The 22,647-nt window shown below is 46.4% G+C and overlaps 6 protein-coding genes across 7 annotated transcripts; 4 read left to right on the top strand and 2 right to left on the bottom strand.

Moving 5' to 3' along the window:
• Nucleotides 1–621: 621 nt before the first annotated feature.
• Nucleotides 622–3,026, top strand: LOC116655736 (major heat shock 70 kDa protein Ab). Its single transcript, XM_032453597.2, has one exon. It carries the CDS (start codon nucleotides 897–899, stop codon nucleotides 2,829–2,831), a length of 1,935 nt encoding a protein of 644 aa, XP_032309488.1. The 5' UTR covers nucleotides 622–896; the 3' UTR covers nucleotides 2,832–3,026.
• A 3,531-nt stretch (nucleotides 3,027–6,557) lies between these two features.
• On the top strand, nucleotides 6,558–13,772 carry LOC6502045 (major heat shock 70 kDa protein Ab). 2 transcript variants are annotated; one of them, XM_032453540.2, is made up of 2 exons: nucleotides 6,558–8,718; nucleotides 13,696–13,772. In XM_032453540.2, the coding sequence occupies exons 1-2, from the start codon at nucleotides 6,846–6,848 to the stop codon at nucleotides 13,770–13,772; spliced, it is 1,950 nt and encodes a 649-aa protein (XP_032309431.1). In that variant the 5' UTR covers nucleotides 6,558–6,845. The 2 variants fall into 2 exon arrangements, with proteins under 2 accessions (XP_032309431.1, XP_001967861.2); XM_001967825.4 differs by lacking the exon at nucleotides 13,696–13,772 and having other exon boundaries at nucleotides 6,559–8,975.
• Nucleotides 13,773–13,913: 141 nt separating this feature from the next.
• On the bottom strand, nucleotides 13,914–15,847 carry LOC6501158 (transcription factor Ouib). The gene is made up of 4 exons (XM_001954625.4): nucleotides 15,603–15,847; nucleotides 14,651–15,543; nucleotides 14,467–14,577; nucleotides 13,914–14,407 (listed from the first exon to the last, which is right to left on the bottom strand). The coding sequence occupies exons 1-4, from the start codon at nucleotides 15,717–15,719 to the stop codon at nucleotides 14,290–14,292; spliced, it is 1,239 nt and encodes a 412-aa protein (XP_001954661.1). The 5' UTR covers nucleotides 15,720–15,847; the 3' UTR covers nucleotides 13,914–14,289.
• Nucleotides 15,848–15,997: 150 nt separating this feature from the next.
• Nucleotides 15,998–17,279, top strand: LOC6502624 (transcription factor Ouib). The gene is made up of 4 exons (XM_001954624.4): nucleotides 15,998–16,220; nucleotides 16,276–16,715; nucleotides 16,773–17,024; nucleotides 17,083–17,279. Exons 1-4 carry the CDS (start codon nucleotides 16,110–16,112, stop codon nucleotides 17,195–17,197), a joined length of 918 nt encoding a protein of 305 aa, XP_001954660.2. The 5' UTR covers nucleotides 15,998–16,109; the 3' UTR covers nucleotides 17,198–17,279.
• On the bottom strand, nucleotides 17,257–22,519 carry LOC6501157 (zinc finger protein 420). The gene is made up of 9 exons (XM_044714054.1): nucleotides 22,281–22,519; nucleotides 21,434–22,224; nucleotides 21,131–21,376; nucleotides 18,883–19,036; nucleotides 18,702–18,827; nucleotides 17,931–18,448; nucleotides 17,740–17,874; nucleotides 17,575–17,685; nucleotides 17,257–17,511 (listed from the first exon to the last, which is right to left on the bottom strand). Exons 1-9 carry the CDS (start codon nucleotides 22,407–22,409, stop codon nucleotides 17,382–17,384), a joined length of 2,340 nt encoding a protein of 779 aa, XP_044569989.1. The 5' UTR covers nucleotides 22,410–22,519; the 3' UTR covers nucleotides 17,257–17,381.
• On the top strand, nucleotides 19,346–20,990 carry LOC6499428 (zinc finger protein 235). Its single transcript, XM_001954622.4, has 4 exons — nucleotides 19,346–19,613; nucleotides 19,673–20,340; nucleotides 20,395–20,529; nucleotides 20,589–20,990. The coding sequence occupies exons 1-4, from the start codon at nucleotides 19,494–19,496 to the stop codon at nucleotides 20,827–20,829; spliced, it is 1,164 nt and encodes a 387-aa protein (XP_001954658.1). The 5' UTR covers nucleotides 19,346–19,493; the 3' UTR covers nucleotides 20,830–20,990.
• Nucleotides 22,520–22,647: the final 128 nt, after the last annotated feature.

Raw genomic sequence — 22,647 nt, 5'->3', positions numbered from 1 at the left:
GCTATTATTGGGTATATACCCCACTGTGGGGGCTATATCTTGGCCGATTTCCATCCGATTCTGGAGCGGAATACCTTTAACGATTTGTAGATAGATTCTCCATCATTCTGCATTAAAATCTTCGAACAAAATATTTTTCAGATTTTTTCTCAAATTTCCTTGGGGTCCCCTTTAAAATTGACGATGAAAGCAGTGAGGGGCTATTGTGGAGGCTATATCTTCGCCAATAATCATCAGATCTTAAACTATTCTTTTTAATTCGCATTAAAATGTGAAAAATGTGTTGTAAATTGGTGGAATAAATTGTTGGTGGGTCTCCTTTTTTGGTCAAGGTAAGGTTTTGGGGCCTGTCTGCAAAAATATACAAAATTCGATTTTCAGATTTCTAGAAATATCTCTTTTTGGTGTAGGTTTAAATGTTTGGCGGGGAAAAATCGAGAAAATTCTATAGCTGCATTGACGGGAAGCATTAACCCACCCTCTCTTAAAATACTGTTATACTGTTTGTGTGGCCATTACCACACAAACCTCTCGAAGCGCCGAGAGAGCAGTTCTCGAACCTTCGAGGTGAGAGCAAGAAAGTTCGCGAAGAGATAGCCGGGGTATAAATAGCCGGCCGTTTCTCTTCGCTTCAATTCAATTCAATTCAAACAAGCGAACTAAACACATCGCGAAAGCGAAGCAACCAAACCAAGCAAAGCAACTGAGCTGAACAAGCCAACTCAAAGTGAATAAATCGTCAAGATAATCCAACAAGTATCCGAAAGTATCTAGAAGCAAGAAGTTGAACGAGAATTTGATATTGCAACAGAGGAGGAATCTCCAAACCAGTGCACCGTCAGTACTCTGTCATTCACCAAAGAAGCAAGTAAGCCACAGAAACAAACAGAAACAGAATGCCTGCCATTGGAATCGATCTGGGCACCACGTACTCCTGCGTGGGAGTCTACCAGCACGGAAAGGTGGAGATCATCGCCAACGACCAGGGCAACCGGACCACGCCCAGCTACGTGGCCTTCACAGAATCCGAGCGCCTGATCGGAGACGCCGCCAAGAACCAGGTGGCGATGAATCCCCGGAACACAGTCTTCGACGCCAAGCGCCTGATCGGGCGCAAGTACGACGACCCCAAGATCGCAGAGGACATCAAGCACTGGCCCTTCAAGGTGGTCAGCGATGGGGGAAAGCCAAAGATCGGCGTGGAGTTCAAGGGTGAGCCGAAGCGGTTCGCCCCCGAGGAGATCAGCTCCATGGTGCTGGTCAAGATGAAGGAGACTGCCGAGGCGTACCTGGGCGAGACCGTCAGCGACGCAGTGATCACGGTTCCCGCCTACTTCAACGATTCGCAGCGCCAGGCCACCAAGGACGCCGGCCGCATCGCCGGGCTCAATGTGCTCCGCATCATCAACGAGCCCACTGCCGCAGCCCTGGCCTACGGACTGGACAAGAACCTGAAGGGAGAGCGCAACGTGCTCATCTTCGACTTGGGCGGCGGCACCTTCGATGTCTCCATCCTGACTATCGACGAGGGATCCCTGTTTGAGGTGCGGGCCACTGCCGGAGACACTCACCTGGGCGGCGAGGACTTCGACAACAGGCTGGTCACGCACCTGGCGGAGGAGTTCAAGCGAAAGTTCAAGAAGGACCTGCGCTCCAACCCGCGCGCCTTGAGACGCCTCCGCACAGCTGCCGAGCGGGCCAAGCGCACCCTTTCCTCCAGCACAGAGGCCACCATCGAGATCGACGCGCTGTTCGAGGGCCACGACTTCTACACCAAGGTGAGCCGTGCCCGCTTCGAGGAGCTTTGCGCGGACCTCTTCCGCAACACCCTGCAGCCCGTGGAGAAGGCCCTGACCGACGCCAAGATGGACAAGGGCCAGATCCACGACATCGTCCTCGTGGGAGGCTCCACCCGCATTCCCAAGGTGCAGAGCCTGCTGCAGCAGTTCTTCCACGGCAAGAGCCTGAACCTCTCCATCAACCCTGACGAGGCTGTCGCCTACGGAGCAGCTGTCCAGGCTGCGATCCTCAGTGGCGACCAGACCGGCAAGATCCAGGACGTGCTGCTGGTGGACGTGGCACCACTCTCGCTAGGAATCGAGACCGCCGGCGGCGTCATGACGAAGCTCATTGAGCGCAACTGCCGCATCCCGTGCAAGCAGACCAAGACCTTCTCCACGTACGCCGACAACCAGCCTGGAGTCTCTATCCAGGTGTACGAGGGCGAGCGCGCGATGACCAAGGACAACAATGCTCTGGGCACCTTCGACCTGTCCGGCATTCCGCCTGCTCCCAGAGGAGTGCCCCAGATCGAGGTCACCTTCGACATGGACGCCAACGGCATACTGAACGTCACCGCCAAGGAGATGAGCACGGGCAAGGCCAAGAACATCACCATCAAGAACGACAAGGGACGGCTGTCGCAGGCCGAGATCGACCGCATGGTGAACGAGGCGGAGAGGTACGCCGACGAGGACGAGAAGCAGCGCCAGCGCATCTCCTCCCGCAACAGCCTGGAGAGCTACGTCTTCAACGTGAAGCAGGCGGTGGAGCAGGCCGGCTCCGACAAGCTAAGCGAGGCCGACAAGTCGTCGGTCCTGGACAAGTGCAACGAGTCCATTCGCTGGCTGGACACCAACACAACCGCCGAGAAGGAGGAGTTCGACCACAAGCTGGAGGAGCTCACCCGCCACTGCTCTCCCATCATGACCAAGATGCACCAGCAATCCGCAGGAGCGGCCGGTGCTCCGGGAGGTCCTGGAGCCGGCTGTGGACAGCAGGCTGGAGGATTTGGTGGATACTCGGGACCCACCGTCGAGGAGGTTGACTAAGCGGTCATATCTTACCAAAAATATGCATTCTCATTATTTTTAAGTTACCCAGACTGATGTGAGTTTTTGGTTTCAACCAACACACAAAATCAAAGTATTGTTCCTGTACATAGATACTTTTAAGTTAGCAACAAATTGATATGTTATTAACTAGAAAATCGAAGAATAAATTATTTATTTTATACTCAAACTGAATCCTACGCTTTTTTCTTCTGAAGTTTTTCTATTTCCATTTGAGTAGACTGTTGGGTCTGTTGTTTTTGCTGGACGGAACTTCTCCGATTCATCTTACCTCAGGGTGGCGCTAGCAAATATCCCACCCAAGCTCCAATCCAGATTTTCAGATTCCAAGATTCCAGATTCCAGCAAAAGAACCCCAACTTTCCTCCACGTAGCTATTTTAAAAGACTCTAAATGGTTATTAGAAAAGAATGACTCAGTAGGGGACCACTGACTTGACCATTTTAAACATGTCTTTGATCTTTTCAAGGTTAAGGTGGCGCAAGATGGATGAAAATGGAGTTCATTGCACAATAAACGATTAATAGTTAGATTCTCCATAATCCAGCATCAAAATCTAAGAACGAAATATTTTTCAGATTTTTTCTCAAATTTCCTGGGGTATCCCCTTCAAAATGTTGAAAAGTGCACGGTGGGGCAGTATGGCCCACTGTGGAAGCTATATCTTGGCCGATTTCCATCCGATTCTGGAGCGGAATACCTTTATCGATTTGTACATCGATTCTCCATAATCCTGCATCAAAATCTAAGAACGAAATATTTTTCAGATTTTTTCTCAAATTTCCTGGGGGATCCCCTTCAAAATGTTGAAAAGTGCACGGTGGGGCAGTATGGCCCACTGTGGAAGCTATATCTTGGCCAATTTCCACCCGATTCTGGAGCGGAATACCCCTATCGATTTGTAGATCGATTCTCCATAATCCTGCATCAAAATCTAAGAACGAAATATTTTTCAGATTTTTTCTCAAATTTCCTGGGGGATCCCCTTCAAAATGTTGAAAAGTGCACGGTGGGGCAGTATGGCCCACTGTGGAAGCTATATCTTGGCCAATTTCCACCCGATTCTGGAGCGGAATACCCCTATCGATTTGTAGATCGATTCTCCATAATCCTGCATCAAAATCTAAGAACGAAATATTTTTCAGATTTTTTCTCAAATTTCCTGGGGGATCCCCTTCAAAATGCTGAAAAGTGCACGGTGGGGCAGTATGGCCCACTGTGGAAGCTATATCTTGGCCAATTTCTATCCGATTCTGGAGCGGAATACTCCTATCGATTTGTAGATTGATTCTCCATAATCCTGCATCAAAATCTAAGAACGAAATGTTTTTCTGATTTTTTCTCAAATTTCCTGGGGGATCCCCTTCAAAATGTTGAAAAGTGCACGGTGGGGCAGTATGGCCCACTGTGGAAGCTATATCTTGGCCAATTTCCACCCGATTCTGGAGCGGAATACCCCTATCGATTTGTAGATCGATTCTCCATAATCCTGCATCAAAATCTAAGAACGAAATATTTTTCAGATTTTTTCTCAAATTTCCTGGGGGATCCCCTTCAAAATGTTGAAAAGTGCACGGTGGGGCAGTATGGCCCACTGTGGAAGCTATATCTTGGCCAATTTCCACCCGATTCTGGAGCGGAATACCCCTATCGATTTGTAGATCGATTCTCCATAATCCTGCATCAAAATCTAAGAACGAAATATTTTTCAGATTTTTTCTCAAATTTCCTGGGGGATCCCCTTCAAAATGTTGAAAAGTGCACGGTGGGGCAGTATGGCCCACTGTGGAAGCTATATCTTGGCCAATTTCCACCCGATTCTGGAGCGGAATACCCCTATCGATTTGTAGATCGATTCTCCATAATCCTGCATCAAAATCTAAGAACGAAATATTTTTCAGATTTTTTCTCAAATTTCCTGGGGGATCCCCTTCAAAATGCTGAAAAGTGCACGGTGGGGCAGTATGGCCCACTGTGGAAGCTATATCTTGGCCAATTTCTATCCGATTCTGGAGCGGAATACTCCTATCGATTTGTAGATTGATTCTCCATAATCCTGCATCAAAATCTAAGAACGAAATGTTTTTCTGATTTTTTCTCAAATTTCCTGGGGGATCCCCTTCAAAATGTTGAAAAGTGCACGGTGGGGCAGTATGGCCCACTGTGGAAGCTATATCTTGGCCAATTTCCACCCGATTCTGGAGCGGAATACCCCTATCGATTTGTAGATCGATTCTCCATAATCCTGCATCAAAATCTAAGAACGAAATATTTTTCAGATTTTTTCTCAAATTTCCTGGGGGATCCCCTTCAAAATGTTGAAAAGTGCACGGTGGGGCAGTATGGCCCACTGTGGAAGCTATATCTTGGCCAATTTCCACCCGATTCTGGAGCGGAATACCCCTATCGATTTGTAGATCGATTCTCCATAATCCTGCATCAAAATCTAAGAACGAAATATTTTTCAGATTTTTTCTCAAATTTCCTGGGGGATCCCCTTCAAAATGTTGAAAAGTGCACGGTGGGGCAGTATGGCCCACTGTGGAAGCTATATCTTGGCCAATTTCTATCCGATTCTGGAGCGGCATACTCCTATCGATTTGTAGATTGATTCTCCATAATCCTGCATCAAAATCTAAGAACGAAATGTTTTTCTGATTTTTTCTCAAATTTCCTGGGGGATCCCCTTCAAAATGTTGAAAAGTGCACGGTGGGGCAGTATGGCCCACTGTGGAAGCTATATCTTGGCCAATTTCCACCCGATTCTGGAGCGGAATACCCCTATCGATTTGTAGATCGATTCTCCATAATCCTGCATCAAAATCTAAGAACGAAATATTTTTCAGATTTTTTCTCAAATTTCCTGGGGGATCCCCTTCAAAATGCTGAAAAGTGCACGGTGGGGCAGTATGGCCCACTGTGGAAGCTATATCTTGGCCAATTTCCATCCGATTCTGGAGCGGAATACCCCTATCGATTTGTAGATCGATTCTCCATAATCCTGCATCAAAATCTAAGAACGAAATGTTTTTCAGATTTTTTCTCAAATTTCCTGGGGGATCCCTTCAAAATGTTGAAAATAGCAATATTGCTATTATTGGGTATATACCCCACTGTGGGGGCTATATCTTGGCCGATTTCCATCCGATTCTGGAGCGGAATACCTTTAACGATTTGTAGATAGATTCTCCATCATTCTGCATTAAAATCTTCGAACAAAATATTTTTCAGATTTTTTCTCAAATTTCCTTGGGGTCCCCTTTAAAATTGACGATGAAAGCAGTGAGGGGCTATTGTGGAGGCTATATCTTCGCCAATAATCATCAGATCTTAAACTATTCTTTTTAATTCGCATTAAAATGTGAAAAATGTGTTGTAAATTGGTGGAATAAATTGTTGGTGGGTCTCCTTTTTTGGTCAAGGTAAGGTTTTGGGGCCTGTCTGCAAAAATATACAAAATTCGATTTTCAGATTTCTAGAAATATCTCTTTTTGGTGTAGGTTTAAATGTTTGGCGGGGAAAAATCGAGAAAATTCTATAGCTGCATTGACGGGAAGCATTAACCCACCCTCTCTTAAAATACTGTTATACTGTTTGTGTGGCCATTACCACACAAACCTCTCGAAGCGCCGAGAGAGCAGTTCTCGAACCTTCGAGGTGAGAGCAAGAAAGTTCGCGAAGAGATAGCCGGGGTATAAATAGCCGGCCGTTTCTTTTCGCTTCAATTCAATTCAATTCAAACAAGCGAACTAAACACATCGCGAAAGCGAAGCAACCAAACCAAGCAAAGCAACTGAGCTGAACAAGCCAACTCAAAGTGAATAAATCGTCAAGATAATCCAACAAGTATCCGAAAGTATCTAGAAGCAAGAAGTTGAACGAGAATTTGAAATTGCAATTTGCAACAGAGGAGGAATCTCCAAACCAGTACACCGTCAGTACTCTGTCATTCACCAAAGAAGCAAGTAAGCCACAGAAACAAACAGAAACAGAATGCCTGCCATTGGAATCGATCTGGGCACCACGTACTCCTGCGTGGGAGTCTACCAGCACGGAAAGGTGGAGATCATCGCCAACGACCAGGGCAACCGGACCACGCCCAGCTACGTGGCCTTCACAGAATCCGAGCGCCTGATCGGAGACGCCGCCAAGAACCAGGTGGCGATGAATCCCCGGAACACAGTCTTCGACGCCAAGCGCCTGATCGGGCGCAAGTACGACGACCCCAAGATCGCAGAGGACATCAAGCACTGGCCCTTCAAGGTGGTCAGCGATGGGGGAAAGCCAAAGATCGGCGTGGAGTTCAAGGGTGAGCCGAAGCGGTTCGCCCCCGAGGAGATCAGCTCCATGGTGCTGGTCAAGATGAAGGAGACTGCCGAGGCGTACCTGGGCGAGACCGTCAGCGACGCAGTGATCACGGTTCCCGCCTACTTCAACGATTCGCAGCGCCAGGCCACCAAGGACGCCGGCCGCATCGCCGGGCTCAATGTGCTCCGCATCATCAACGAGCCCACTGCCGCAGCCCTGGCCTACGGACTGGACAAGAACCTGAAGGGAGAGCGCAACGTGCTCATCTTCGACTTGGGCGGCGGCACCTTCGATGTCTCCATCCTGACTATCGACGAGGGATCCCTGTTTGAGGTGCGGGCCACTGCCGGAGACACTCACCTGGGCGGCGAGGACTTCGACAACAGGCTGGTCACGCACCTGGCGGAGGAGTTCAAGCGAAAGTTCAAGAAGGACCTGCGCTCCAACCCGCGCGCCTTGAGACGCCTCCGCACAGCTGCCGAGCGGGCCAAGCGCACCCTTTCCTCCAGCACAGAGGCCACCATCGAGATCGACGCGCTGTTCGAGGGCCACGACTTCTACACCAAGGTGAGCCGTGCCCGCTTCGAGGAGCTTTGCGCGGACCTCTTCCGCAACACCCTGCAGCCCGTGGAGAAGGCCCTGACCGACGCCAAGATGGACAAGGGCCAGATCCACGACATCGTCCTCGTGGGAGGCTCCACCCGCATTCCCAAGGTGCAGAGCCTGCTGCAGCAGTTCTTCCACGGCAAGAGCCTGAACCTCTCCATCAACCCTGACGAGGCTGTCGCCTACGGAGCAGCTGTCCAGGCTGCGATCCTCAGTGGCGACCAGACCGGCAAGATCCAGGACGTGCTGCTGGTGGACGTGGCACCACTCTCGCTAGGAATCGAGACCGCCGGCGGCGTCATGACGAAGCTCATTGAGCGCAACTGCCGCATCCCGTGCAAGCAGACCAAGACCTTCTCCACGTACGCCGACAACCAGCCTGGAGTCTCTATCCAGGTGTACGAGGGCGAGCGCGCGATGACCAAGGACAACAATGCTCTGGGCACCTTCGACCTGTCCGGCATTCCGCCTGCTCCCAGAGGAGTGCCCCAGATCGAGGTCACCTTCGACATGGACGCCAACGGCATACTGAACGTCACCGCCAAGGAGATGAGCACGGGCAAGGCCAAGAACATCACCATCAAGAACGACAAGGGACGGCTGTCGCAGGCCGAGATCGACCGCATGGTGAACGAGGCGGAGAGGTACGCCGACGAGGACGAGAAGCAGCGCCAGCGCATCTCCTCCCGCAACAGCCTGGAGAGCTACGTCTTCAACGTGAAGCAGGCGGTGGAGCAGGCCGGCTCCGACAAGCTAAGCGAGGCCGACAAGTCGTCGGTCCTGGACAAGTGCAACGAGTCCATTCGCTGGCTGGACACCAACACAACCGCCGAGAAGGAGGAGTTCGACCACAAGCTGGAGGAGCTCACCCGCCACTGCTCTCCCATCATGACCAAGATGCACCAGCAATCCGCAGGAGCGGCCGGTGCTCCGGGAGGTCCTGGAGCCGGCTGTGGACAGCAGGCTGGAGGATTTGGTGGATACTCGGGACCCACCGTCGAGGAGGTTGACTAAGCGGTCATATCTTACCAAAAATATGCATTCTCATTATTTTTAAGTTACCCAGACTGATGTGAGTTTTTGGTTTCAACCAACACACAAAATCAAAGTATTGTTCCTGTACATAGATACTTTTAAGTTAGCAACAAATTGATATGTTATTAACTAGAAAATCGAAGAATAAATTATTTATTTTATACTCAAACTGAATCCTACGCTTTTTTCTTCTGAAGTTTTTCTATTTCCATTTGAGTAGACTGTTGGGTGTTTTTGCTGGACGGAACTTCTCCGATTCATCTTACCTCAGGGTGGCGCTAGCAAATATCCCACCCAAGCTCCAATCCAGATTTTCAGATTCCAAGATTCCAGATTCCAGCAAAAGAACCCCAACTTTCCTCCACGTAGCTATTTTAAAAGACTCTAAATGGTTATTAGAAAAGAATGACTCAGTAGGGGACCACTGACTTGACCATTTTAAACATGTCTTTGATCTTTTCAAGGTTAAGGTGGCGCAAGATGGATGAAAATGGAGTTCATTGCACAATAAACGATTAATAGTTAGATTCTCCATAATCCAGCATCAAAATCTAAGAACGAAATATTTTTCAGATTTTTTCTCAAATTTCCTGGGGTATCCCCTTCAAAATGTTGAAAAGTGCACGGTGGGGCAGTATGGCCCACTGTGGAAGCTATATCTTGGCCGATTTCCATCCGATTCTGGAGCGGAATACTTTTATCGATTTGTACATCGATTCTCCATAATCCTGCATCAAAATCTAAGAACGAAATATTTTTCAGATTTTTTCTCAAATTTCCTGGGGGATCCCCTTCAAAATGTTGAAAAGTGCACGGTGGGGCAGTATGGCCCACTGTGGAAGCTATATCTTGGCCAATTTCCATCCGATTCTGGAGCGGAATACCCCTATCGATTTTTAGATCGATTCTCCATAATCCTGCATCAAAATCTAAGAACGAAATATTTTTCAGATTTTTTCTCAAATTTCCTGGGGGATCCCCTTCAATATGTTGAAAAGTGCACGGTGGGGCAGTATGGCCCACTGTGGAAGCTATATCTTGGCCAATTTCCACCCGATTCTGGAGCGGAATACCCCTATCGATTTGTAGATCGATTCTCCATAATCCTGCATCAAAATCTAAGAACGAAATATTTTTCAGATTTTTTCTCAAATTTCCTGGGGGATCCCCTTCAAAATGCTGAAAAGTGCACGGTGGGGCAGTATGGCCCACTGTGGAAGCTATATCTTGGCCAATTTCTATCCGATTCTGGAGCGGAATACTCCTATCGATTTGTAGATTGATTCTCCATAATCCTGCATCAAAATCTAAGAACGAAATGTTTTTCTGATTTTTTCTCAAATTTCCTGGGGGATCCCCTTCAAAATGTTGAAAAGTGCACGGTGGGGCAGTATGGCCCACTGTGGAAGCTATATCTTGGCCAATTTCCACCCGATTCTGGAGCGGAATACCCCTATCGATTTGTAGATCGATTCTCCATAATCCTGCATCAAAATCTAAGAACGAAATATTTTTCAGATTTTTTCTCAAATTTCCTGGGGGATCCCCTTCAAAATGTTGAAAAGTGCACGGTGGGGCAGTATGGCCCACTGTGGAAGCTATATCTTGGCCAATTTCCACCCGATTCTGGAGCGGAATACCCCTATCGATTTGTAGATCGATTCTCCATAATCCTGCATCAAAATCTAAGAACGAAATATTTTTCAGATTTTTTCTCAAATTTCCTGGGGGATCCCCTTCAAAATGCTGAAAAGTGCACGGTGGGGCAGTATGGCCCACTGTGGAAGCTATATCTTGGCCAATTTCTATCCGATTCTGGAGCGGAATACTCCTATCGATTTGTAGATTGATTCTCCATAATCCTGCATCAAAATCTAAGAACGAAATATTTTTCAGATTTTTTCTCAAATTTCCTGGGGGATCCCCTTCAAAATGCTGAAAAGTGCACGGTGGGGCAGTATGGCCCACTGTGGAAGCTATATCTTGGCCAATTTCTATCCGATTCTGGAGCGGAATACTCCTATCGATTTGTAGATTGATTCTCCATAATCCTGCATCAAAATCTAAGAACGAAATGTTTTTCTGATTTTTTCTCAAATTTCCTGGGGGATCTCTTCAAAATGTTGAAAATAGCAATATTGCTATTATTGGGTATATACCCCACTGTGGGGGCTATATCTTGGCCGATTTCCATCCGATTCTGGAGCGGAATACCTTTAACGATTTGTAGATAGATTCTCCATCATTCTGCATTAAAATCTTCGAACAAAATATTTTTCAGATTTTTTCTCAAATTTCCTTGGGGTCCCCTTTAAAATTGACGATGAAAGCAGTGAGGGGCTATTGTGGAGGCTATATCTTCGCCAATAATCATCAGATCTTAAACTATTCTTTTTAATTCGCATTAAAATGTGAAAAATGTGTTGTAAATTGGTGGAATAAATTGTTGGTGGGTCTCCTTTTTTGGTCAAGGTAAGGTTTTGGGGCCTGTCTGCAAAAATATACAAAATTCGATTTTCAGATTTCTAGAAATATCTCTTTTTGGTGTAGGTTTAAATGTTTGGCGGGGAAAAATCGAGAAAATTCTATAGCTGCATTGACGGGAAGCATTAACCCACCCTCTCTTAAAATACTGTTATACTGTTTGTGTGGCCATTACCACACAAACCTCTCGAAGCGCCGAGAGAGCAGTTCTCGAACCTTCGAGGTGAGAGCAAGAAAGTTCGCGAAGAGATAGCCGGGGTATAAATAGCCGGCCGTTTCTCTTCGCTTCAATTCAATTCAATTCAAACAAGCGAACTAAACACATCGCGAAAGCGAAGCAACCAAACCAAGCAAAGCAACTGAGCTGAACAAGCCAACTCAAAGTGAATAAATCGTCAAGATAATCCAACAAGTATCCGAAAGTATCTAGAAGCAAGAAGTTGAACGAGAATTTGATATTGCAACAGAGGAGGAATCTCCAAACCAGTGCACCGTCAGTACTCTGTCATTCACCAAAGAAGCAAGTAAGCCACAGAAACAAACAGAAACAGAATGCCTGCCATTGGAATCGATCTGGGCACCACGTACTCCTGCGTGGGAGTCTACCAGCACGGAAAGGTGGAGATCATCGCCAACGACCAGGGCAACCGGACCACGCCCAGCTACGTGGCCTTCACAGAATCCGAGCGCCTGATCGGAGACGCCGCCAAGAACCAGGTGGCGATGAATCCCCGGAACACAGTCTTCGACGCCAAGCGCCTGATCGGGCGCAAGTACGACGACCCCAAGATCGCAGAGGACATCAAGCACTGGCCCTTCAAGGTGGTCAGCGATGGGGGAAAGCCAAAGATCGGCGTGGAGTTCAAGGGTGAGCCGAAGCGGTTCGCCCCCGAGGAGATCAGCTCCATGGTGCTGGTCAAGATGAAGGAGACTGCCGAGGCGTACCTGGGCGAGACCGTCAGCGACGCAGTGATCACGGTTCCCGCCTACTTCAACGATTCGCAGCGCCAGGCCACCAAGGACGCCGGCCGCATCGCCGGGCTCAATGTGCTCCGCATCATCAACGAGCCCACTGCCGCAGCCCTGGCCTACGGACTGGACAAGAACCTGAAGGGAGAGCGCAACGTGCTCATCTTCGACTTGGGCGGCGGCACCTTCGATGTCTCCATCCTGACTATCGACGAGGGATCCCTGTTTGAGGTGCGGGCCACTGCCGGAGACACTCACCTGGGCGGCGAGGACTTCGACAACAGGCTGGTCACGCACCTGGCGGAGGAGTTCAAGCGAAAGTTCAAGAAGGACCTGCGCTCCAACCCGCGCGCCTTGAGACGCCTCCGCACAGCTGCCGAGCGGGCCAAGCGCACCCTTTCCTCCAGCACAGAGGCCACCATCGAGATCGACGCGCTGTTCGAGGGCCACGACTTCTACACCAAGGTGAGCCGTGCCCGCTTCGAGGAGCTTTGCGCGGACCTCTTCCGCAACACCCTGCAGCCCGTGGAGAAGGCCCTGACCGACGCCAAGATGGACAAGGGCCAGATCCACGACATCGTCCTCGTGGGAGGCTCCACCCGCATTCCCAAGGTGCAGAGCCTGCTGCAGCAGTTCTTCCACGGCAAGAGCCTGAACCTCTCCATCAACCCTGACGAGGCTGTCGCCTACGGAGCAGCTGTCCAGGCTGCGATCCTCAGTGGCGACCAGACCGGCAAGATCCAGGACGTGCTGCTGGTGGACGTGGCACCACTCTCGCTAGGAATCGAGACCGCCGGCGGCGTCATGACGAAGCTCATTGAGCGCAACTGCCGCATCCCGTGCAAGCAGACCAAGACCTTCTCCACGTACGCCGACAACCAGCCTGGAGTCTCTATCCAGGTGTACGAAGGCGAGCGCGCGATGACCAAGGACAACAATGCTCTGGGCACCTTCGACCTGTCCGGCATTCCGCCTGCTCCCAGAGGAGTGCCCCAGATCGAGGTCACCTTCGACATGGACGCCAACGGCATACTGAACGTCACCGCCAAGGAGATGAGCACGGGCAAGGCCAAGAACATCACCATCAAGAACGACAAGGGACGGCTGTCGCAGGCCGAGATCGACCGCATGGTGAACGAGGCGGAGAGGTACGCCGACGAGGACGAGAAGCAGCGCCAGCGCATCTCCTCCCGCAACAGCCTGGAGAGCTACGTCTTCAACGTGAAGCAGGCGGTGGAGCAGGCCGGCTCCGACAAGCTAAGCGAGGCCGACAAGTCGTCGGTCCTGGACAAGTGCAACGAGTCCATTCGCTGGCTGGACACCAACACAACCGCCGAGAAGGAGGAGTTCGACCACAAGCTGGAGGAGCTCACCCGCCACTGCTCTCCCATCATGACCAAGATGCACCAGCAATCCGCAGGAGCGGCCGGTGCTCCGGGAGGTCCCGGAGCCGGCTGTGGACAGCAGGCTGGAGGATTTGGTGGATACTCGGGACCCACCGTCGAGGAGGTTGACTAAGCGGTCATATCTTACCAAAAATATGCATTCTCATTATTTTTAAGTTACCCAGACTGATGTGAGTTTTTGGTTTCAACCAACACACAAAATCGAAGTATTGTTCCTGTACATAGATACTTTTAAGTTAGAAACAAATTGATATGTTATTAACCAGAAAAATAAATTATTTATTTAATGCTTAAAAATGATTTAATTCTTTCATTTGATTTCAATCCATTTCTGACAAAGAAAACTTTGATGAAACACACATTTAAAATTACCTTCATCTATGAATGTAATTACAAAACAGCACAATTTGTAGAACAGCAATGCTTTAGCCACGATTTTTATCAAACTTCATAAAAAACTATTTTTTATTGGTTATTTGACTAAAAGTGTATTTATAAAATACAAACAACTATCTTCTGTGGGAATATTCAAACACTCTGCAGTATTTCAAAATCTAATTCCACAAAAATATTTCTAACCCTTTCCTCAACCAAATCTAATATTAAATTAATCTTACGGATTAACCTATTTATTCGAGCTCTGTGGGCAATTCGTTGGAAGACTCCATTCTTAACATGTGCATTTTGGATCGCATGTGCGCGTTAAGATGAGTTTTGCGCTGGAACGTGTGGTCGCAGATGCTGCAGCTAAAAATATGAGAAATTAAATTTTATTGGGGAAGAATAGAAAATTTGATCGTACTTACGAAAAAGCTCTCACACCGGTGTGTATAAGTTCGTGTCTTTTTCGTCCTGACGCCGAGCTAAAGGTTTTTTCACAATGATTGCATCTGTAAGGACGGGCGTTCGTGTGAACTCTGAAAGTAAAATTGGTTATAGGCCTCTTTTTCATAGTAATCTTCTCAATCGTAGATATAGTGGAGACCTCACCTTTCGTGGATTACGCGGGTGGTGCTGTTGTGAAAGGATTTGAAACAGTATCGGCAGGAGTAGGGCTTCTCACCCTGGTGCACGATACGTTGATGCAGGGACAGCAAGTGATCGGTGTAGAACCGCTTGCCACACTCCTTACACGCGAAATTCTTAATTCCTGTGTGTCGGAGCATGTGCAACTTAAAGTTGCTCTGATCCGTGAATTTTCGACCGCACTGCTCGCAGACGCAGTCGCGTCGTCGCTGCTGCCGCTTTCGTTCAACAATCTCCTCCTCCGTCAAATTTTTCCAGGTCACATATTGTTTCTTCTGCTTGGGCTTGTCGTCGTTGCTGGATTTCTGTTTCGCTGTGCCTCGCTTGGGCCGTCCGCGCGGTCTACGCTCCAAAACTGGCCGTACAGTTTTCGATGAGGAGTTTTCTGTATAATCCGAATCGTCTTCATTGTCTTCGATGCCATCTTCAATGTCACAGATTTCGTCAGTATCGCTAGTGAACCCCTTAAAGTCATTGCTACCATCGCAAATGGTTCCCATTTCCCTTTGGACACTTGAGACTAGAGTATCTGCATCTTCCGATGCCACATCGTCGTCTGGAATTTCTGACTGTGGCCCTGGGAGCATCTCAAGGAATTCATCCTCCTCCTCATCGTAGGAATCATCTAATTCATCAGCTTTTATTATTAATGCTTTGTCATCGCTGTGCAACTCATCCTTTATTTCCAAGGCATCTTCGTCCTCTTCCTCTGAGATCTCACTCGAGGAAGCTGTGATTTTTTGCTGCTGCAGGTCCTTTTGCGTTTGAATACAACGTTCCCTGAATGCCACCGCCTGATTTAATTCTAGTATGCAGCAGGCGCATATGCAACTGGGCAGTCTAGGATCACTTTCGAGCTTTTATGAGGAAACAATTTATGTTATTTTGGAGAAAACAACTAAGAAATCCAACTCACCGGAATGCCCGACACCAGCTCGATGTTCAGCAACAGATTGGCGTTCTCAACGTTGAACAGATTTTTGGCCTTTGTGTTGTAAATAACAGTGCCGCAGGTACGACACTGAAGCGTCATCTTCCAGGTAAAAAAATTGTCAATTTATTTAAATTACCAAGTTCTATTAAACTTGATTGTTTGGCACCATCCATACAAATCAGAAACAGCTGAGCTGTTATCGGGCTTATCGATAAATAAACAAGGTCATAAAAGAGGTGTGTAATTTTCTAAAATTATCTTAATTTTTATATTTATTTTTTTATTCTCATTTTTTTTAGTACTAAAAATAATTAAAAGGTTTATAAATGTATAATCTAGTTTATCATACATTATCCCTCTCGGTGATTTTTTGACTACATCCATGAACAGCAGTGTGCCCAAGTTTCAACACAACAATATGCAGTGCGCCAATATACGTGGAACTTAAACAAAACAATTTAATTTAAGTCCAAATATATTAAACTTAAGATGCCGAATACGATTTGCCGAATATGTTCAAAACGGGGGGCCACAAAAAACATATTCCACCCGAAAAACAGGCATCTGCAAAAACAAATTCATTCCATTACTGGAGTCCAGGTAATGTCTCTTAATTCCATTTGCATATACACAATATATATTTTTATATTTTTAGTTGAGCTATAGAAAAGAGCTGCCGAGCCACATGTGCCAGGTATGCGTGAGTGATTTGGAGGGCGCCATCAAATTCCGCCAACGCTGCATTATTTCCGAGAAGCAGAACTTGTCCCGACTAAGCGCCTCAGGTTCTGTGAAGGACTACCCCGATGATGCCGTCCCGCCCACAGAGATAGATGAATTCTTAAATGAAATGGTTTTCACAGAATCAGATGAGTCCCAAAATGAATGTGATACAGCTTTGAAAACGGACGCCGACGCGGAATCTTGCATTTCAGAGGAAGCCAAGGAGTTTGCTTCCTTTATAGTTCCAAAACCAGTTTCTAAGGCTGGCCCTTATGTATGTGATGACTGCGGAAGGTCCATTAATCACTGGACTAACTTTCAAGAGCATAAGCTCCGGCACACGGGCATCAAGGATTTCAAGTGCCAGTATAGGTGAAAACCGTGCCTTTTTTACAATTCTGGCCTAACTAAAGAGGGTGTTCTTTATAGCGAATGTGGCAAGTGCTTTGCCACCCGAAAGGAGCTTACCCGCCATATCCGTCGTCACACTGGTGAGAAGCCCTACCCCTGCAGTTACTGTCCACGCCGATTCTCTGATGTGGGCTCCCGACAACAGCACCATCGACGCCATCGGAACGAGCGTTTCTTTCAGTGCGATGTGTGCGAAAAAAGCTTCGTTAGTTCTGGTTGTCTCAGTAAGCACAAAATGATACATACATCACAGAAGAATAGGCAGCACTAGTACGTATTTTATATTTGTTTTAAAAACATCAAACATCTTAACCTCACCATTTTTTAGTTGTAAAATCTGCGACAAAATGTTTTTGCGAATATCGCACCTAAAACAACATTTTACAACAAGCGTTCATCTAGAGAGGGCACAACTGGCAGATACGGATTCCATATGGGATTAAAAATCAGTATTCTAGTATTTAGAATATGTTCTTTAGATAAGACTAAAGCTAATATAATATATAATGAAGCATTTTTTATATATTTTTAATATTGTTTTTACAAATCCAGCGAAGAACATTTGTACTCTTTTATTTACATTAGCTATTTAAAATAATGTTATACATAGATTGCAATTTAAAGGGACTAGTAAATATCTGGGTGTTGCATGGGTTCAGATTTCTGGTGGGATCTCACTGTTTGTTGGTGTGTCATCGTACCGATGTGTTGTTCTAATTGGTGTTTACGAGAAAATGTTTTATTGCACGGACGGCAACTGAAAATAATCAAAATATTTATAATATAAAAGCGTTTGTTTAAACTTTTAAGGAAAACTTACAGAAAAGGTTTCTCGCCGGTGTGTGTAAGCATGTGGTTCTTTAAAACATTGGAGTAGGAAAAGGACTTGCCGCAGGTAGAGCATGTAAATGGTCGCTCGTTCGTGTGGGTCCTGTAGGATACATATTTTTAATTCTATTCTAATATATAAAATGTTGTTTCAAACCTTTCATGACGTATGTTGGAGCTACGATCCGCAAAACTGCGGGAACAATATTTGCAGGTGAAGGGCTTCTCCCCCGTGTGCACGCGGATATGACGATTCAACTCGGAAGGACCGGCGAATGTTTTACTGCAAATCCTGGAGGAAGATTCTCGTTATTTAATTGAAATAATATTCAAAAGCTAGATACTCACTCGCATTCGAATGGCTTTTCCGCCATGTGTCGGCGCATATGAATGTTTAAGGCTGCCCTTTTGGAGTAAATGTTACCACATATCTCACACATAATGTTTGTGGGCGACTCCTCAGACTTGAAGTTTAGTTGTACTGATACCATATCCGTGCTTTGAGCGCGATGGGAAGTCCGAGGTCTGCCACGACCTCTCTTGTTCAATCTTGATTTGCGCAGCTTGGGCTTCCGTTCACTGGGATCGTAGTCGCTGTCGCTGCCAGTGGGGCCGATCAGGTCCTTTACGTCCATCTCATCAACGACGTTATCTATGTCGTATGGATGTTCAGCTTCCACAATGCCTTCTTCAAGACGTTCTTCCAGCATGGCCCCCATCTCAATGTCCTCCTCATCCTCTTCCTCTTCCTCCTCCTCCTCCTCTTCTTCGGGATCAATGAATTCGTTGCTGGCATCGTAGATATACTCAATATGGTCAGTCACAATATGCGCACCATCGTCTGTGGGTTCAGATTTCATCTCGGCCTGTATGGATATTAAAAGGGCATTTATAATAATATTTCGACAATATAAATTATGGAAGCATTTACGTTTCCACCAAAAAAAAAACAAATACCTATGGAAGGGCAGTAGAAAAACATGCTAAATTCACTTTCTAAAATTCACTTCCTAAATTAGTTTTGATATAATAAATGTATGGTATAATTTGGAACTTTTCCGACAAATATGTGTTTGGAAAAAAGTATCTTGGCTGTCTTATTCGTTCAAGGCACGTTACCTTGACCACATTGGTGGAGAACGTCCGCTCGCTCTCGCGGCACAGTTCTCGAAACTTGTGGGCATTGGTCAGCCTGTCCACACAGCTATAGCACAACATGCTGGGAATGTCCTGCAGCGGCACCAGCTACAAAAGCACATACGGATTAGATCAAATGAACTTACAGGTGTTCTCTACTTACCTTGATGCTGCCTACTTCCTCGATCTTCCGCACCAGCTCCCGGCACTGGTCATCCTCTTCGAAAAGTGGTGTCATTGCATCCGAGTTGGTGTCCTCTGCCAGACAGATTCTACACAGCATGTACTCGGGCATGGTATCGCTCGTCCTCGTAAATCAGTAAAATAAACAAGCGTCTTTAGCTCAACTTTTCCTAGGGTTGTCAAATGGTAAGGCGTTGCACAACTATCGATTGCATTATCGATTGATTCCACACCCACGCATCTATCGATGGCTTGAAGATTGGATTTAGGGAGGCAGTTTATTAAATAATTAGAAACGAATTCGAGAATAGTCCCTTTAAAATCATTTGAGTTAATTAGATTCCAAAAACAATTTCTCAACAACTTATTTTTCATCAACATTTAGGAAAGATATCTGCTTCCAATTTTTTAAGCAGTTACAAGTTAATATTTCAACATAAGCTGGTTGCTTAGTGATGGACTATCGGAGTCTTTGTTTACTATTGACGTCCCAGCTCTAAAATGTTTATAATGCTAATGCCAAGCATTAAAATCGGAAATTAAAGAAAAACTGAAGAAATAATATAGATTGACGTCTTGATAACACCCAAAATGGAAATAAGTATAAAGTGGAGCATGTGTCGAACGTGCAAATCTGACAAGGGCTCTACTTTAGTGTCCATATTCGAGTCTGATGCCGCCAAGCATTTAAACGACTATGCGGGAATATCTGTAAGAATTTTCGAAAAAAATACTTTTAAATTGTTAACAAATGTATTTTTGTTGTACAGATAAAAGAAGATGATGGCTTACCGGACCAGATATGCACTGTTTGCTTGGAGAGGCTGGAGGGAGTGCACCAGTTCATCAGTGACTGTAAAAGTTCAGAAGATCATCTCAGAAACCTCGTACGCCAGACCATGTCGTCGGCTGAGACTTTTCAGCCCAAAGAGCCAGTTACTAGTGGGAGAAGACGTGCTAGAAAGCAGACTATAGAAGAGAGGTTCATTGGAAAGCTGCCCTTAAAAACTCCCATCGATCTTGATGGCAAATGTGGGAAGAGTTCGCCCACAGAAACATCTCCGGTAGAAGAGGATGTTTCGGAAAAGTTCTTCTTTCCCATAAACGATAAACTGAAAATCGTAAAATCCGATATTGAGGAGGAATACGTCGTTAGTGACATCGTTGAGGAAACAAGTGAAGGCAATGACTTGGAGACTTCTTCGCAGACCAGCACCATGGCCATAACCATTGACAGTGGAACCTACGCACAGGATGTCAGTGATGGAGATGCCACAATCCCAAAGTCAGATCCATCCCATGAGTATAACATAGACCTAGGCGTCGCCTGTATGCCGGATAGGCACGTATGCCACATCTGCAGCAACTCGTATCCCATGGCATCTCAACTCAATTCCCACCTCCGATCGCATCGAAGCGAAAAGTGTTTTCAGTGCGAGTAGGTATTAAATAAAGCAATAAAATGAATCCATTAACATATTCCTTATTTTAGAATGTGTGGCAAGCGATTTAATGCCGCCTGCAACCTCACTACCCATATACGAACGCACACTGGCGAAAAGCCCTACGAATGTGATTTCTGTAAGCGCCGATTCGCTGATCGTAGCACACATCGCAAACACGAGAGGTATGTAGGCTGACTAAGAGCTTCAATCAAGATTTTTAATAACTGCAACATCATTTTAGAATGCATACAAACGAACGTCCATACGTTTGCAGTACTTGTGGAAAGGCCTTTTCTCTCTCCACCTCGCTAAAGGCGCATTTATTCTCACACTCTTCTGAAAAGCCGCATAAATGCGGGGTCTGTAGTAAGGGCTTCCGCCTGAGACACCAGCTCAAGGCACACGAGAAGACACACGGAAACCGTCAGGAAGTGGACATAACAATAGCCCATGAGGAATATGATATTCTAGTAACAAGCTAACTAAAGAAAAGTAGTTTAATAAAAAGTAGTTTAATAATTAAATTAATTTTATGTCTTTTTCTCGTTTTTGTCTAGTTTAAAGTACTCAAGCCTAGCTTAGGAAGTATTTTATATAATTAGCTTTGTATTAAATCTGTGGCGTTGGCCAGAGTCTCTTCCTCTTTGCTTCGGTGAGTGATCGTCTGCAGATGGGCCTTCAATTGATGCAGCAGGGCGAAGGATTTCGAACATATGGCACAGCTTAAAAAAGACAGAATATTAGATAGTGCAAGGGTACTATTAGTGTGCTATTTTTCATTACTTGTAGTTTTTCTCGCCCGAGTGGACTAGGATGTGGTTTTTAAGAATGGCCGTGTGCGTAAAAGTTTTGCCACACTCATGGCAAGCGTAGGGCCTGGTGTTGGTATGCACCCGCTCGTGGCGCACCCGTTCGCTCCGGTCGTAGAAGTGCCGATCGCAGTACATGCACTTGTAGGGACGCTCGCCAGTATGCCGACGTATGTGGGCCCGCAACTCACCCATCTGGCGAAAGGATTTGTGGCAGATTCTGAAATGCAAGTTTTAGAAGAGCATTTTAAATTAAAATAAATATCTTGTGACATACTCGCACTGATGGGGCTTGTAGTCCGTGTGCGCGGTCATGTGGGCCGTGAAAAGTGACTTCTTTGTATAGATATTGCCGCATAGATTGCACATAAACTTTCTGGGCTGATCGTCGCATTGGCTCTGCGAACTTGTCTTGCTCCTCGACTTTGTGTCCTTGCGTTTATATTTTAGTTCATTCTCCGGTTTGCGGGGCCTGCCAGCCTTTCGTTTTGCATTTGAGCTGCTCTTTGGATCAGGTGACGGCGTGGATGATATGAATTCATCACCATCGTTCAATTCTTCCTCCTCGAAATCCACCTCGAAGTAGGTTTCCGTCATTAGGGAAGAATCATCGGCTGTCTGGCTCTCAAACTCCACATCCTCATCCACCTCTGGCTCGACGAGGTCGTTTTCATAGGGGTCCAGGTGGGAAACAAGGATTTCGGCAGGCGATGCTTTGTCAAGTATATCTGTGTCCACTATTGGTTCGCCCACTATCAGGTCGTTGACATCGATCACATCCGGCGGCGGCGAAGAGGCCTCTAAGAGATCGTCCTCCTCCCCGGTCAAAAGGTTCTCTACCTGGTAGTCGTTCTCAGCAGTCACATTTAGCTTAAGATTATCATAAAGGTACTCTATGTACTCAGCATCGCTGACTTGCTGCATATCCTCGGGCCGCTCCTCTACCGGACAACTCGTCTCCCAGAAAACCTGCGAGTTGAGGCACATCTGGCGGAAGTTGAGCCACATACGGACGAACTCGCAGCAACTGAAGCAGGCCTTGGCGGGCAGGTTGACAGACTGGCGAATCTAAAAGATTACAAATACAATAATTATCTGGAGTTTCTGCAATGTCCTGGGCTCACCTTGATTCCGCAACAGATCTCCACTTGCTCGTTTAGGGCATCTTCTTCCTCGAACAAGGATCTCATTGCATTCTCCTCAAACTCCCCCAGGCAGACCCGGCACTGTATCAGCACCATGGGTGCATTCATCCTGGAGAAAATGGCCTTCAATTCAGGTTTTAAGGATCAGTCGTCTAAATGTAAACAAATTGAATATTGAGAAACAGTGTGACCAGAGGTGAAATCTTCAAAATCCGCAATAGAAGCTAAAAATCTATCTTGAAATTTTAGGGAATATAAAAGTATATATGCGTGGTGATTTATAGTTTATGTTAAGTATTTGTTACAAGTAAATTACTTTTTAAAAAAGAAATAAGGTAGAAAGTTG

The sequence above is a fragment of the Drosophila ananassae genome, chromosome 2L, assembly GCF_017639315.1.
Source record: "Drosophila ananassae strain 14024-0371.13 chromosome 2L, ASM1763931v2, whole genome shotgun sequence".
NCBI classification, from domain to species: Eukaryota; Metazoa; Arthropoda; class Insecta; order Diptera; family Drosophilidae; genus Drosophila; species Drosophila ananassae.
The sequence above is the reverse complement of the archived record's forward strand: the minus strand, read 5'-3'. Positions and strand labels throughout refer to the sequence as shown.

Excerpts from the sequence above, each read along its gene's own strand:
- LOC116655736 (XM_032453597.2), top strand. The coding sequence starts at position 897 with ATGCCTGCCATTGGAATCGATCTGGGCACCACGTACTCCTGCGTGGGA.
- LOC6502045 (XM_032453540.2), top strand. The coding sequence starts at position 6,846 with ATGCCTGCCATTGGAATCGATCTGGGCACCACGTACTCCTGCGTGGGA. Across the intron at positions 8,719-13,695 it reads GGGAGGTCCTGGAGCCGGCT|GTCCCGGAGCCGGCTGTGGA; the intron begins GTGGACAGCAGG and ends GTGCTCCGGGAG.
- LOC6501158 (XM_001954625.4), bottom strand. The coding sequence starts at position 15,719 with ATGACGCTTCAGTGTCGTACCTGCGGCACTGTTATTTACAACACAAAG. Across the intron at positions 15,544-15,602 it reads AGCTGGTGTCGGGCATTCCG|CTCGAAAGTGATCCTAGACT; the intron begins GTGAGTTGGATT and ends TCCTCATAAAAG. Across the intron at positions 14,408-14,466 it reads ACCGGTGTGAGAGCTTTTTC|CTGCAGCATCTGCGACCACA; the intron begins GTAAGTACGATC and ends TCATATTTTTAG.
- LOC6502624 (XM_001954624.4), top strand. The coding sequence starts at position 16,110 with ATGCCGAATACGATTTGCCGAATATGTTCAAAACGGGGGGCCACAAAA. Across the intron at positions 16,716-16,772 it reads GATTTCAAGTGCCAGTATAG|CGAATGTGGCAAGTGCTTTG; the intron begins GTGAAAACCGTG and ends TGTTCTTTATAG. Across the intron at positions 17,025-17,082 it reads CAGAAGAATAGGCAGCACTA|TTGTAAAATCTGCGACAAAA; the intron begins GTACGTATTTTA and ends ACCATTTTTTAG.
- LOC6499428 (XM_001954622.4), top strand. The coding sequence starts at position 19,494 with ATGGAAATAAGTATAAAGTGGAGCATGTGTCGAACGTGCAAATCTGAC. Across the intron at positions 19,614-19,672 it reads ACGACTATGCGGGAATATCT|ATAAAAGAAGATGATGGCTT; the intron begins GTAAGAATTTTC and ends TTTGTTGTACAG. Across the intron at positions 20,341-20,394 it reads GAAAAGTGTTTTCAGTGCGA|AATGTGTGGCAAGCGATTTA; the intron begins GTAGGTATTAAA and ends TCCTTATTTTAG.
- LOC6501157 (XM_044714054.1), bottom strand. The coding sequence starts at position 22,409 with ATGAATGCACCCATGGTGCTGATACAGTGCCGGGTCTGCCTGGGGGAG. Across the intron at positions 21,377-21,433 it reads TACAAGCCCCATCAGTGCGA|AATCTGCCACAAATCCTTTC; the intron begins GTATGTCACAAG and ends CTTGCATTTCAG. Across the intron at positions 19,037-21,130 it reads TCGGGCGAGAAAAACTACAA|ATTTACGAGGACGAGCGATA; the intron begins GTAATGAAAAAT and ends TTTATTTTACTG.